General features: G+C 34.3%; 1 protein-coding gene across 2 annotated transcripts; it reads left to right on the plus strand.

The window, feature by feature from the left end:
- Window positions 1-5,021: 5,021 nt before the first annotated feature.
- Window positions 5,022-12,710, plus strand: LOC132170979 (Integrin-linked protein kinase family). Of its 2 annotated transcripts, none has more exons than XM_059582154.2 (12): window positions 5,022-5,510; window positions 5,600-5,674; window positions 5,775-5,870; window positions 6,269-6,354; window positions 6,443-6,563; window positions 7,706-7,785; window positions 8,751-8,813; window positions 8,974-9,080; window positions 9,235-9,320; window positions 10,351-10,472; window positions 10,897-11,008; window positions 12,243-12,403. In XM_059582154.2, the coding sequence occupies exons 1-12, from the start codon at window positions 5,187-5,189 to the stop codon at window positions 12,273-12,275; spliced, it is 1,305 nt and encodes a 434-aa protein (XP_059438137.1). In that variant the 5' UTR covers window positions 5,022-5,186; the 3' UTR covers window positions 12,276-12,403. The 2 variants fall into 2 exon arrangements, with proteins under 2 accessions (XP_059438137.1, XP_059438136.1); XM_059582153.2 differs by having other exon boundaries at window positions 5,025-5,510; window positions 12,315-12,710.
- Window positions 12,711-15,905: the final 3,195 nt, after the last annotated feature.

Consider the following 15,905-nt stretch of genomic DNA (forward strand, 5'->3'; position numbering starts at 1 on the left):
TTATCCCTAAAAAAAAAACATATATATATATATATATATATATATATATATATATATATATATATATATAACAAAATGTTACTTTAAAATTGCTACAATAAATAAGGCATAGTAGCTAAATTTAGCTAAAAAAACTAATTTACAATGACGGCTGGAGATGCTCTAATAGGAACATGGATATTTTGGCACACAAGTAGATTATGGACCAAAGGTGATGGTGAAATTTTCTTAATTTTGTCTATCAATTGCTACAGTAAATAAGGCATAGTAGCTAAATTTAGCTAAAAAAACTAATTTACAATGACGGCTGGAGATGCTCTAATAGGAACATGGATATTTTGGCACACAAGTAGATTATGGACCAAAGGTGATGGTGAAATTTTCTTAATTTTGTCTATCAATTGCTACAGTAAATAAGGCATAGTAGCTAAATTTAGCTAAAAAAACTAATTTACAATGACGGCTGGAGATGCTCTAATAGGAACATGGATATTTTGGCACACAAGTAGATTATGGACCAAAGGTGATGGTGAAATTTTCTTAATTTTGTCTATCAATTGCTACAGTAAATAAGGCATAGTAGCTAAATTTAGCTAAAAAAACTAATTTACAATGACGGCTGGAGATGCTCTAATAGGAACATGGATATTTTGGCACACAAGTAGATTATGGACCAAAGGTGATGGTGAAATTTTCTTAATTTTGTCTATCAATTGCTACAGTAAATAAGGCATAGTAGCTAAATTTAGCTAAAAAAACTAATTTACAATGACGGCTGGAGATGCTCTAATAGGAACATGGATATTTTGGCACACAAGTAGATTATGGACCAAAGGTGATGGTGAAATTTTCTTAATTTTGTCTATCAATTGCTACAGTAAATAAGGCATAGTAGCTAAATTTAGCTAAAAAAACTAATTTACAATGACGGCTGGAGATGCTCTAATAGGAACATGGATATTTTGGCACACAAGTAGATTATGGACCAAAGGTGATGGTGAAATTTTCTTAATTTTGTCTATCAATTGCTACAGTAAATAAGGCATAGTAGCTAAATTTAGCTAAAAAAACTAATTTACAATAACGGCTGGAGATGCTCTAATAGGAACATGGATATTTTGGCACACAAGTAGATTATGGACCAAAGGTGATGGTGAAATTTTCTTAATTTTGTCTATCAATTGCTACAGTAAATAAGGCATAGTAGCTAAATTTAGCTAAAAAAACTAATTTACAATGACGGCTGGAGATGCTCTAATAGTAACATGATATTTTGGAAAGTAGATTATGGACCAAAGGTGATCGTGAAATTTTCTTAATTTTTTCCATCCCACGTTGTCAAAGAAGTTTCCTCTTGGAGAGGTGATCACCTGAAACTGCTGTCTATTTTAAAAGAGGGAAAAAAAAAAGACTGCAAGAAATGTCAACACAATAGATGAGAACGAGGTTTATTTATTCTTCTCTTCCTCTTTGAGAAGTTGTGGCCAATTTTTCAGTAAAATTAAGCTTATCCTTTTATGATCATATTTTATGACTTTATCAAACCATCAACATCTTCTGTGTTTAATGGTCAAAGGCTGAAGAGGGAGGTGCCTTTGTTAATTCTAATTAGTACCTTCCATGGATAATTATGACTACAAACTCGGATAAGGTTCCGAGGAAAAAAAAAACGCTAGCTAGTTATATTTGCGCTATTACTTTAAAATGGTAAAATAATTATCTATAACTACAAATTAAAAAAAAATAAAAAATAAAAAAGGTATTTTAAGAATTTTGACAAAAATTAACATAAAATGATAACATGAGGGGGTAATTGAAAGGTTGATACTTTTAATTGAGAGTTTTTAAACTTTGGGACTAGTGTCAAAACGAGTGAAAATTCATGTGAAATTTTCTGAAGTTATCTCTTAATTATATAACAAAATATACAAATTTATAATAGATTAGATAAAATCTCAATGAATTCCACGATTGAGTGTATTATTCATTAAATACATGTATATTATTTTATAATTATTTTGTTCATGTGGAGCTAGATGAGAAGAAACCCTCATGTCCGGTTTTGTAGTAAAGATGGAATGAAATGATGAACAACCATCAACTGTATCCCCAAAAGAACCAGGTTCTGCGTGAATCATATCTAAACAAATAGAAGCAAGGCGGTGATTAATTTAGAACTTCATTTAGAATCATTTATATAACCCAATTTTACTTAATAAGTAAGTAATGTGAGACTTGACACTCATAAGTGTCGTTTTATAAACCACCAACTTTATGTAGGCAACTCATCTTCCCAATATGGGACCGAGATGTTACTGTATATGTGAAAAAACTCACAAGAAACCAATATGTTCAAGTATGTGGCCAGACAACCCGAAATTTATTTGAATAGTTAAGTTCCACATGGGCTCTTTCAACAATTTTACATGTTCGAGTAGGGAGTCTAGAAACTCATAATTTATTTGGTCAATTGCGTCTCATATGAACTCTTTCAACAATCTGAACAACAAATTACTAGGAATCCGAATCTCGCAAACTCAACCCTATCCAAAGTCAAAATCTCATCCAAAACTCATATTTTGTCATTATAATAACAATGCCATCATCTTGGAAGAGGCATATTGAAGTATCTTACATTCTTAATTAATGAAAGATTTTTTTTTGACATGATCAACTCCCAACGACCATCTTATCATGGTTAATTTGAACAAGAATGTTGACCTAGCTTAAGCCAAAACAAATCAAGAATTTGCAAGCCACTTACTATTGCTAAAGTCAGACAATATTATAACTTGATACTAGGGATGAAGCAAAAAAATGGAAATTTCCTTTTGAGATTTGACTGTTTCCTTTATCGTTTGTAATAGAAAAAGGGTCAAATCATACCACAATTTCTTAGAGAATTTTTTTTTTTTCAATCTAGTCTTTAAATTAATATCTGTCCTTCGAATATATAATCTGCTAATCCTGTTAAAACTACATAAAAAAAAACACATGCTTTAAAGGCAGATATCCGTTTCGACGGGCTTATTGCAATGTAATTTTTTCAAAAGAAGAAAAATAAAATCAAAGAAAAAAGATTTGTGAGTGTGGAAGGTGATGGCAGATGTGCATGCTACCAAGATTTGTGGGTGAAGTTTCAGCTAGACAGCTGCCGTGTGATATATGTCACTTGTTCAATGGTCAAAGACAGCCTACAGTGTCATGATAATGATGATTTTTTTATTTTTTTATTTTTCCATAATTTATGATTGGCTGGATGCTAAAATGATTGGAAAATCAGAATTTGGCTTGAGGGGATGAGTCAAATTTATAAGTAGCCAGCCTTTCTCTTCCCTTTCTAATTTTGAAATAAAATTCATTGCATTTTTAGATCTGACTTCTAAATAATAAAACTAACAAAAACACCAGGTGTTCTTATAGTATTTTTTTGGTGTCCTTTCAATTGTGATGTGATTTTTAAAATTACCAATAAATTAAAAGTCAATAATGATAATCTCAAATTTAACGATAATTTTAAAAGTCATGCCACAGTTAGAAAGACATTAAGAAAACAGTAAAATAACATATTAATTTTTCATATTAAAACTAATATGAAAAATGCTATTATGTTCTATTTTTTTTTTTTAAAAAAAAAAAAAAAACTATAAAGGGAGGATCTGGATCACAGCAAATTTTTACCCAGATTGTTATAATTATTTTATTTTATTATTTTTCCATATTTGCTGGAGAATTATAAGCCATCCAAATAAGAAAATAAAAAATAAAAAATAAAAAAATATTTATTAAAGGATTGGAAGCAACTTTTTGAACTTTTAAAATTAGATAATGGTAATTTTAGTGGGCTTATTGTCAGAGATCACCCAACACCTTTTTCTTTTTTCGTTCTTCTTCTTTCTAAAGTCTCTTTTGGCAAATTAAATATCAAATCAAATAATAGTCACATGAGCCAAACTGTACCAGTACTTTTTTTTAATATTTTTTTATCAAGTCTTTGGATAATAATAAGAAAAGGGGGAAGCTGAAAAGTCTACCCTACCCTCTCAGTCACGACAGCAACTTATCGGGATATGGCGGGAGTCTCGTAATGACGTCGTTAATTGTTCCGTTACGCACGCGCATCAGCGTGCCATAAATATATATTTTTTTGGGTATTAAAAATAAGTCAATAACAATAAAAAATTAATATTTGAAGAACTGAAATGTAATAATTAAATAATTTTGCAATTATGAAGAAAGTGAATATCACTCAAACTCTAAAGTTGAAGATCTTCCAGCAAATAAGAAAAGAAAAAATAAAATGTCCACCCTCAAAATAAGTTTCAATTAGGGGCGGGTATTGGTTCGGTTCAATAATATATAGCCATTTTCTGTCGGTTAATCGAAATTATCAGTTAAATCGGTTAATTCATCGATTACATTTCGATTGAGATTTATTTCGAAAGTTTCGGTTAAACGGATATTTCGATTAAAATCAGTTCAGTTAATCGGTTAACCGTTGGCTTTTTTAATTGGGCTAAAATTTGATTGTTTTGGGATCACAATTTTTTTTTTTTTGTTGCTAAAATAGCTTATTGAACCAAAAAAAATTTAAATAGACTCATTAATTAACAGAATAAAATGGTCAAAGAATATTTATTATTGGTTAATTATCAGTTATTCGGTTAATTCAATTAGCCGATAAAAAAATATTTATACTGATTAACCGAACTGACCTCGGTATAAAAATTTTTATTCGATTATCGACGGACTTGTGGCGGTAACTGGTTAATGTCGGTTCGGTTGCAATTTGTAGGCGATAAACGGTTAATCTGCCTCCTCCTAGTTTCAATTGACTTTTTTTTTTTCTTATTATTCTTCTTATTATTATTATTATCTCATTATTTTTAGAATGTGAACATATGATACATATCCACCTCTATTGTTCCCAAAAACACCTCGCAAACGGCCCCATCTGTCGGTGGCGCCGTTAGCCCGCCGCTTACGTTTGTTAACGCCCTCTTAGGCTCTTACAACCATGTGCCGAAATTTCCCCGACGCGCTCCGGAACGTGTGGAATCTCACCACCGCCCCCGTCCTATTTCAAACTCGTGAAGGTCACCTACCACTTGAAGAAACCTTCACAAATTCACAAATCACAAACCTCTCAATTCTCTAAGCGTTTCGGGAAAATTCGGACATCGAGCATGGAATCGCCGAAACCTCCTATCCGGTTCACGCTGGGAAAGCAGTCGTCGATGGCGCCGGACCGGTTCAAGGAGGAGCCATTGACCGACGGCGATGACGTGGCGGAGGGGATCGATCCAGGGGTGCGCTTGATGTACCTTGCCCATGGAGGCGACGTGGAGGGGATCAGAGAGCTCCTGGACTCTGGCGTCAACGTCAACTTCAAGGACATTGACGGTCGCACGGCCCTTCACGTGGCCGCCTGCCAGGGCCTGACCGACGTCGTTTCGCTCTTGCTCGACCGCGGCGCCGAGGTCGACCTCAAGGACCGCTGGGGGAGCACCGTAAGAGCTCTGCTCCTTGTCCCAATTCTATCTTTTGCTTTCTCCTCTCTCACCGAATTTGAAGTCTGATTTTGGTTTTGACGAAACAGGCCCTCGCGGATGCTATATATTACAAGAACCACGACTTGATCAAGCTTTTGGAGAAACACGGCGCGAAGCCTCTGGTACGTATTTGCATTATTAGCTTCAGATTTGGATCGTTGATTAATTAGTGTTTTAATTATGGTTTTTGATTGGTATTTGTGATTTTTTACTGCGAATAAGATGGCTCCAATGCACGTTACACATGCTCGTGAAGTCCCGGAATACGAAATTGATCCAAAAGAGTTTGATTTTACAAACAGTGTCGAAATAACGAAGGTAAAAATTTCTCAATTTTTCTGCTTCCTAAGCCACATGGGTCATTTTGTAAACAAGAATGATTGATTTAAATATCTATTCGCTTTTAAGTTTCAGTAATATATGTGTGGTGCTTTGTTTGATCTTGCTGCTTCGACCATAGCATATGGTTGACATTGTGGCGAATTTGTTAATATTTCGCGGATTACTGAATTAAAGTTTTGTCTCCTTCTGGGTTTAAGTTTTGTTGTTTTGGATGCATAATCATTCACAATCTGCGTGAATAGCTATGTATTGGAAGTTAATAATCATGAAAGTTTTTAGTTTGATGAAATATAGTACTGGGTCTGATTGTGTCTTGGTAATTGCCTTGCTTCTGTGCCGAATTTAACAATATGGTATGGGTTAAAATGTCTCAGGGAACGTTCCATAGAGCGTCGTGGCGTGGGATAGAGGTAGCTGTGAAGAGGCTTGGGGACGAAGTGATTAGTGATGAGGATAAAGTGTGGGTTGCTTTTAGATTACAAAGGGATTTTGCTGTTCCTTCTTTCCCATATTTTAATGGTCTTTAAAGCGGTTGCTTTTTATCACAGGAGGGCATTCAGGGATGAGCTTGCATTGCTTCAGAGGATACGACATCCAAATGTAGTCCAGTTTCTGGGTGCTGTGACTCAAAGTAGTCCGATGATGATTGTGACAGAATATCTTCCCAAGGTTTTTCTATCCCTTCATCTGTTAGCATATAATAGAGTTGTCTATTGATTTATATGATAGTGGCTATTTCATGGATTGTAGACACTTTTACACCTTTAGTTTGCATGTATAAAAATTTCTCATCCTTTAGAAATTGTACCATTTATGGTGATATGTGCATGTATGCGTAGAGAGAACCAAAATAACTGAGTTCTAACTCTTATATCTCCTCAGAAATTGTCCTCTAGTCCTTGTGAAAGGGATGCTTGGGTTTGCTGTGGTGGTCTAAAACATTGAGAAAAGTTCTTAGATTGGGCATAGTGTATCTAAAAGAATTGAGCTGTTGTTGCTTCTTGTAGTTGACTCTCCTTCATTTTGAAACTGCATGATCTTGAATAAAGGCCTGCTGCAAGGGCTAAAATTAATGGGTTGCTTAATTTTCTCTCTTAGTTTTGGTTGGTCTTTTTGGTATAAACTACAAGTTTGAATTTGTTCTTCTTGAGTACCATTTACTGTATCAAATATCCTCTCTTCTTTTATTATCACTGTTGAAATCATTAAGTATGCAAATGTTATGCTGATTGCTCACAGTGTGCCTTAGTAGTCTTGCTTTCTTTTTAGTCCTTGTCTTTTGATTTGTTTTTGACATACATATAGGATAAACTACAATAGGATGGTGCTTTATCAAAATTGATAGGCGCTCACCCATTTTCCATGTATATATATAGATTTTCTTAATGTCTCTAAATCCGAACTTTACAAATAAATCTATACAACATACAGGCCAGCAGGCCCAGCACAATTCAAATTTTACTAAAATTTGTGAAAGGGTGAATGTAGTACATATACGAGCTAAAAATTGACATTCATTTTTTTTTTTTTTTTTTTTTTTTGATTTCTACTAAAAAGAAGCTTCTTATTAATAATTTTGACTTGATCTCTTATACAAGAGAATATTAATTTATTGAATAGCTTAAATTGTTATAGATATACCACTGCATGATAAAAGGATCAATCTTGATGGGATGCTGACTCACGCCCACACAAATATTTGTAAATTGGTGGTTCCCTGTATGGAGAAGAATCAACAGAATAGCTATGATGTATTTATGGTTGCTAATAAGGTGAAAATCATTATCTGAATCTTTATCTCACTTTGCCAGGGAGATCTTTCTGCATTCTTGAAAAGAAAAGGAGCACTAAAGGCACAAACAGCTGTGAAATTTGCACTTGATATTGCAAGGTTTCTTTCTTCTTTTTTGTGCTCATTAAAGAATTACAATGATTGCTTGCTTTGAGTTGTTAGTCAAGGTTACAGTGGCCATTTTTAATTTGAGAAATACAATTAATGGTACATAAACACAATAAATTTGTAAAATTTGGAATGCTGTATGAATTGAATGCCAAATTATCTTATCTATGTCACTCAAAAAATCTCATGATTAGTTATCAGTTTCAGTTGTTTAAGTTGTTCTAACTCTAATGCTATAGTTGCTATTTAATAAACTCTAGCTCATGTTGGGCTGAGGAAAGATCAAAACAGATACCTCCTTTCAAATTGTACCTGTAATATATAGAAATAGTTATTGGCCATAAATGATATAGATTAAGATGATGAAAACTGAAAGAAAGAGAACTTCTCAGAGAACTTAAAGAAACAAAGAAATATGCCAATGGATCAAACTTTTGGACTGAATTATCTAGCAGGAAAGGAATGATATTTATATTAGATTCTAACAATGTATGGCTTCTTATCAATTGATTGCGGTCAATGTTTTGATGTTCAGAATTGACTGCCAAATTCTCGTCTTTGGTTAGGTGCTTAGAGTTGGGCTCAAATTTCATTATGGCATATGAGATGTGATCTCTGGAGTTCAATTTCTGCATCAAGATTGAAATTGATAGATATTATTTTCTTTTGAGATTTTGACACCATGTCTATTATATCCTCCATATAAATTTTCTTTGTTTTTTGTAGCTTCAAGATAAGTTAGTTTCTTCTTTCCAAGAGAAATAAAATCATACTAATATTAAGTTTAAACCATTCATGTTGATTATGGGAATGATCTGTTCATATAAGTCACTATTTGGTTCAAAAACATTGCTTAGTTCTGTTTTCTGCTGGTTTCTGCTTCTTTGGGTGATAAAGATTCACTAACATTTGTTGGATATTTTTCGCTTGTTACATTGTCCTTGGAATATTTTCAGGGGAATGAATTATTTGCATGAGAATAAGCCAGAACCGATAATTCATCGTGATCTTGAACCTTCGTGAGTTTTCTTCTTCAACTTGAGCTCTCTTACCTGAATTGTTTTTGTGTATACACACTTTCTGAGATTAGCATATTATTTTCAGTTAAAAATCCATTGTTAAGCCATAATTGCCTGAAACTGTCGGCATTTTTTGTGTTGCTTACGAGTAAGATAACAGAAATATATTGCGGGATGATTCTGGGCACTTGAAAGTTGCAGACTTTGGAGTTAGCAAGTTGCTGACGGTTAAAGAAGATAGGCCTCTTACCTGTCAAGACACTTCTTGTGAGTGATCTTTTATGTCATAATGTCTACAATTCTCAATGTGCTCAAGTTCTTGCATAGCTATATATCATTTTTGTAAAGATATAATATATCCTAACATGCACACTTGATGAATTTTAGTTTGCCATTAAAATATGCTAGTTGTAATTGACAGGCCGATATGTGGCTCCAGAGGTTTTCAGCAACAAAGAATATGATACCAAAGTTGATGTTTTCTCATTTGCTTTAATTCTGCAAGAGGTATAGCTCATTCTATATTTCTAAACTTGAATATATGTGTAAGGGTACATTTGGTACAGTGGAATTTTTGGGGAAATGGTTTTTAGAGCTATTCCATTTTTGAGGAAATAGTTACTCTTTACGTTTTTTTAGAAGAATAATTATTCCTTATTTTAGGGGAATAGCTATTCCATTGGAATTTTTTTTTTTGTTTAAGTATTTCATCTTTCATATCTGTTTTATTACTTATTTGACAAAAAAAAAAAAGAAAAAAAAAAAGGAAAATGTTCTTGGATTGGAAACTGGAGTCTAAAATTCAAAATCAGGTAAAGCGCATGGAGGTTCCATCATATTTTCCCTTTAATGTTTCATGTCATGACTCTAGAAGATATGGTATCTTAATTATATTATAGCATACCAACTCTTAGTTGAGTACAGCCACACCAACCTAAAAATGACCCACCATGTTGGCATATAATTAGATATATGTGTGCAAAACATCCTTCTTTATGGACCCAATATGCTAGGATGAAAATCACTTAATACATTGTATACATAGAATCAGTGACGGTAGAAATTAATAAATAAGAATGAAAATGGAGAGCATTAAAAGCAAAATGTCTGTTCTCTCCCCCCTCTCCTCCCTTTCAATTTTTTATCATGTAATGCTGACATGATATATCGACTTATTGTTTCTTTATTTTTTATCCTTTGTTCTTACTTCTAGAATCTCTTAGGGAAACTTGCCCTTTATAGTACAAAAACTTTTCTAAATTCTTAATCATCTCCATTCTCTATCATTATGTCTGGAATTGTGTTGTTTCCCTTTACAACTTGGTTTGCTCATGTCACATATGTTCTCTTTCAGTCGTTCTTTCTTCCTTTTTTAATCCCTTTTTGCAATAATAAGTTAGAGGTTAGTTGTTATAAATATTGTTTCTTTTCAAGTGGTAAGTTTGACTTTATGTGTTTTGTCTTATGCTTTTCGTCAAATTTGACTTGGTGATAACAGGCTTGACTTTACTGATATTTGCAATATTCTGTACTTCAGATGATTGAAGGCCATCAACCATTTCAGACACAGCAAGAAAAGGAAATTACTAAAGCATATGCTGCAAAAGAGCGTCCCCCTTTTAGAGCTCCAGCAAAGCGTTATGCACATGGACTTAGAGAGTAAGTTCTATATATTCCTTGAAGTTTGATGTATTTCAGCCTTCATTACTTCTTGTTGGTAAATGACATAAATTTCTTGATACTTTATTGCTTACTTTATATTAATATTTTTAATGACAAACCTACTTTGTGCATTTTGTGTTCTTTGCTTTCATCAATGAAAAATATAGTTTATTCCAAAATTCTTGACTTGGAAAATAGCACACTTGGAGTGGCATTTTGTTATGACATTTGGTGATTTTTCAGTTTAATGCTGTAAGGATCCTGTTTTATTTGTTTTAGCTTAAATGCGGGATGCGGGGATGATGAAATATGTGAATTCTTTGGCAACGAGAAATCTAGTCATTTAAATTAGTAATTTAGTTTTTATGTGGGTTATTTTGTGTAAGGTCATAGAAGTATAGCTGATGATTTCTGCTTACAGGTTGATTGAGGAGTGCTGGAGTGAGAAGCCAGCTAAAAGACCAACATTTCGGCAAATAATAAGAAGGCTGGAGTCCATTCACAACAGCTTTGGCCATACAAGGCATTGGAAGGTTTTTACTCTCTCTGTCTTCGATTATGTCTCTGTGTTTGGGGGTAGGTGAACCTGTGCATTCTGTTCACTCCACCCTTGTGTCAGTGAGGGTGGCCACAAGCCACCTCTGTGTCAATGATGGTCGCTTATTTTGTCAATGGGCGTGGCCGCAAGTCACTTCTTGTTAGTGGGGGTGGTTGCAAGACACCCCTTTGTTAGAGGGGTGGTTGCGAGCCACCCTTGTGTTGGGAAGAGGTGAGCCCATGGGTTGGGAAGAGGTGGGGAGGGGAGACCCACCACTTCCACCTAGTGAAAGGGCAACCTCCATTTTGTTTTCTAAGTGGAAGCCAGCATCCACTTGTTATTGTGCATAAAAGACTGAATACATATTTTCAAAGGCTTGCTTTTGAAAAATTAAGCATGTGTTTCCGATCTTTCTTATATGAAGGTGAGGGAAGTTTTCTGAAAGTGTTTTCTGTTTTGTTTTATAAAGTGTTTAGAAAGTGTTTTTGAAAATGAAAATTGAAAACTGTTTTCTGTGAAGGCTACATTCGAAAACTTTTCTGGATAATTATGTCTGAATGGTGTTTTTAACGTTTAAAAACGAATTACTTTTTTGAAAAAAAGGAACCAAACAGCTTTATTGAAAAAAAGAAAAAGAAATACTGTACTAAGCATGACATACAGAACTTACAGACCAGCTAAGGAAAGCTAAAGATCTCAAGCAAACAGAGAATTACATCAAATAGCTGAAACCTTAACCTACTTAAAAGCTGTAGGAGGAACACCCCAACTACATAATCTCTTCAAAATCTTCCCATGTAAGTTTCTTGCAAGAAGTGAGCCAACGTCTATTATGTGTCTCCAAAAGTTTTGTATACAGTTTCCTCAGTTCTATATTTTTCCTTTGTATCTGAACATACCATTTTCTGTTCAGATGTGGGGGAAAGGTCCATCCATGCCAATTTCAGTATTGACACAACAAATGAGTTTACTTTCCAATTATTCACAATCTAACTGAATTCAGCAACCCAATTACCAATAGTCTTGTTGATAAAAATAATTATCGAAGCTCTCTTTCAATTCCTCATATAAGTCGCGTATTGCCAGGAGCATCAAATAGGCATTCCTTCTTGGTTTTTGCAAAGCACTAGTGTTTGTGACCATCAATTCAACTTGTTCTGACATCTTTTGTAATCTATTTATTCTATTGAATGGTGGTTCATTTGGTGTTTCTTTGTTTCATTTCACAGGCCTGCCTGCTAATTGTAACTTGTCAACTCTAAAGGTTTCCTTTTCTGTTTGGCTCCCTGCAATGCATACAGGTTGCACCGTTGAGATGCTTTCAGAACCTGGAGGCCATGTTGAAGAAAGAAAATTCCGATCTAAGCAGCCGTGGCCATTCATCTCAGTCTAGCACCAGCAGCCCATAAATAATTTGTGCTCTCTTTAGCTTAAGATGTGAAGAAGCATTTTCCCTGTTTGGTGGCAAAACGATTTATTTTTTATTTGGGAGAATCATTTTCTTGTCTGTGTAATCCCACTAACAGTACCTGAATCTGAAGCTGACTTTCCCATTGAATTTGTGGGCTTAGAATCACATTCATATTCCATGTATTTGATTTGATGATGTTGAGGCTGTTCATGTACATTGTATATGTAATCAAAGCTTTAATGAATTTTATTGGGCAAGTCCACTCATGAGAGGGAATTTTTATTTTTATTTTTTATCACTTTAACATTGATTCACTAACTGAGACTTGGGCTGAAGTTTGGGTTTTTCCAAGTCAAACTTTGAGATGGAAGTTCGAAAATTCTTTTCAACTTGTCATGAGAAAAATGCTAAAAGAGAGATTCTTCATACTTGGTCAGGAAAAAAACTCCCTTTGGTGACCTCATTGTAGGCTAAGCAAAAGCCGACTTTGAACTGTTGCTCTCTTTAGTTTCTAGTGAGAGAAGCTCTCCCCCTGTTCTCAATAAGAGTTCCTTTTCGCTTTCCTTGTAAGTGAGAATGAAAAAGCTCAGCCTCCTTACTCTTTTTCCTCCCCTTTTTGCCTTTTTAGCTTACATGCCTCACATACGCCCTCACTAGCCTCTTTTTGTCATGGAGACGGTAAGAACAGATATCCATTGCGCATCATCTGCCGAAAACCCCTTTTTTCAGGCATCAGAATGCAGCCTCTTTTCAGTGGTTCCAGTTCAGTTGATCTCAATGCAATCTTCCCAATTGTGACATTCAAGATCTCTTGCTATCGTTGCATACGTCACCAAGCAGACTCACTAGTAGATTGCTTTAAAAATTGCCGTTTCGCATCAGAATACAACCTCTCTTCAGTGGTTCCAGTTCAGCTGATCTCAATGCAATCTTTCCAGTTGTGACATTCAAGATCTCTTGCTATCGTTGCATACGTCACCCAAGCAAGCCCACTTGTAGACTGCTTCAAAAAATGCCGTTTCTGTGGGCCTTGTTTCGGCACTTATGTTAAGAAGCCATTCCATTTTTTTTTTTTGGGGGGGGGGGGGGGGGGGGGAGGGGGGCACTATATTAACTGTTTTGGGACTATTGATGCTGGGGCTCCCTCCCCATATCTTTGTATTAATAGAATTTTATTTGACCTATAAAAGAAAAAGCCTCCTTACTAGCAATCAATCAATTGTAGGTGTCATCCCTAGGCCTTAATAAATTAAAATTGTTGTAGGAGATTCATTGAATGTCATCTACGCCCTCTTTAATCAAAATCTTGTTAATGATTGAAGTTATTATTAAAGACACTCTCCTCATTTTGAAGAAGATTCCTTCGTTGGCTGATAATTTAATTGGATAGGCCATCTCCATCTTCATTAATGGAAGCAGTCATACTCTCTCTCTCAACTAGTAAGATGCGAAAAATAAGAAGAAAGCAAAAATAAACTATTACAAACACAGAAATTTACATAGTTAACCGTTAAAGGCTACGTCTACCGAGTTTCAACAATGTTTCATTGATTCTTGAAATGCAATACAAGAAGCATAAATATACAAGAAAACATCAATCACACCAAACCCTAAAATTAGAAGCAACTATAAATATGACCGGTCAGATACAAACTGTGCTCAACATAGCCTAACACTTATCTTAACAAGTGGGTGAGTTGCCCGAAATGTGTTCGATAGACGAATCACATAAAAACTCTCTCATATTTACTACCTAATTATTAACAATTCAAAGAAGAATATCTATTTTTCTCTCTCTATTTTTTGTTCCCCGAAGTTCCCTTTAAAGCCCCCCTTAAGAGAACAACCCCCACCCCCTCAAAAAAAAAAAAAAAAAAAAAAAACCAGAGAGAGAATCAATTGCCTCGTTGTCAAAGAGTTGCTGCTTCTTCCCCCACTCAATCAAACTATGTACTTTTTCTTACTAGGGTTTACTTTCATTAATTTTATTTTGTTTTTTTTTTTTTTCAGTTGGTTTCACGAATTTGGGTATGAATGTATTGTGTTACACAAATACACATTCATTCATTGCTTGTCGGAACCCCCTGCAAATCAAACTTGTGTCAGGTTGAATGATCACGCTTGGGGTCAGAGAGGTGGCATGCATCCAACTTTTTTATTTTTTCTCCCTTTTGTTTATGATCATGGCGTATACGGGACACTTTGAATGCAACAATCTTCTTCTATTTTCCATTTAAAAAATAAAATCATAACGTCGGCAAAACTTATACAAGCTAAGATTTTGTTTTGTTACATATAACGGTATACATGGTGTTACGTCTTGCAATATGTTTATCATATACGTACCAACTATATACACTATAAAATCTGTAAAATCTATTAATTTGAACCATGTAATAGAAACCCATCAATTTATTTTGAAATGCAGACAATCCTGAACCCTATTAACGATGGTGATAAATATATCACTACAAAAAATCTTAAGAGTTAGGGATATTTGTTTATGGGTCGTTTTATTAAAATGACCCCTCTCAATACTATTCAAACGACACCTTTCAAAAGGGGTGAGCTTGGTGCAGCTTGAATATTGTTGCTGGCAAATTAGTGAGCAAAGTATATCAGAAAGAAAGTAAAAGTTTTAACTCCATTTTCATCAACCCCAACATGAGTTAAGATCCCCTTTGACTTTGCATGATAAGTCATCCAGTTTTCCGGTCACAAGTTCTGCTTACACAAATTAATCCTATCAGATTATTTGTTTGCATTCTTCTACTTTCATTTTTATGAGCAAGACAATTAAGTTTTTGTCAGCTTGCTGTTTCTTGCACCTCAAAACTCACTTTCTTTACATAATTGGTGCTTACGATATTGAACCTCCATCTTAGGTGTTTCCACTCCATTAGACAATAATATACCTTTCTGCTATTAAACATATATAAACCCCCGACTCTTTTTTCATTATAGAGTGTGTTCGGTTATGCAATTTTGCAAGTCAAACACATGTTTGAAAACCAAATCTCAAAAAGTATCTTTTTTGTGAGCGTGTTTCAAAAAATAATAGCGGTTTGAAAACATTTTGGCAACAAAAGTAAGGAGGTTCATTTTTAAAGTGCACAATTTTAAAAGCAAGACGGTGATTTTAAAGGTCGAAACACTTAATGGGGTTTTGAAAAATTGCGTTATCATTAACTACGCGAGTCTTATAAGAAATATTAAGTAAAATTAGAAGCTATAAGAACAAATGTCAGTAACTACGTTAGAAGAATTTTTGTCAACATCACAATGGGAGATAAAGGGGAATCACCACAATGAAGAGAGGAACATGTTACTTTTTTCAGATACACTTTTCCCAGAGAAAAGATTTATCAAAAAGCCTATAAATTTTCTCAATTACCAAACAAAACTTTTACTAAAACTCATAATATATATATATAATTCTATGCTTTAAGTTATGATAGCATCTGTGCACGAGTAGTCGTGG

Source organism: Corylus avellana, chromosome 1 (genome assembly GCF_965113065.1).
Source record: "Corylus avellana chromosome 1, dhCorAvel1.hap1.2, whole genome shotgun sequence".
NCBI classification, from domain to species: domain Eukaryota; kingdom Viridiplantae; phylum Streptophyta; class Magnoliopsida; order Fagales; family Betulaceae; genus Corylus; species Corylus avellana.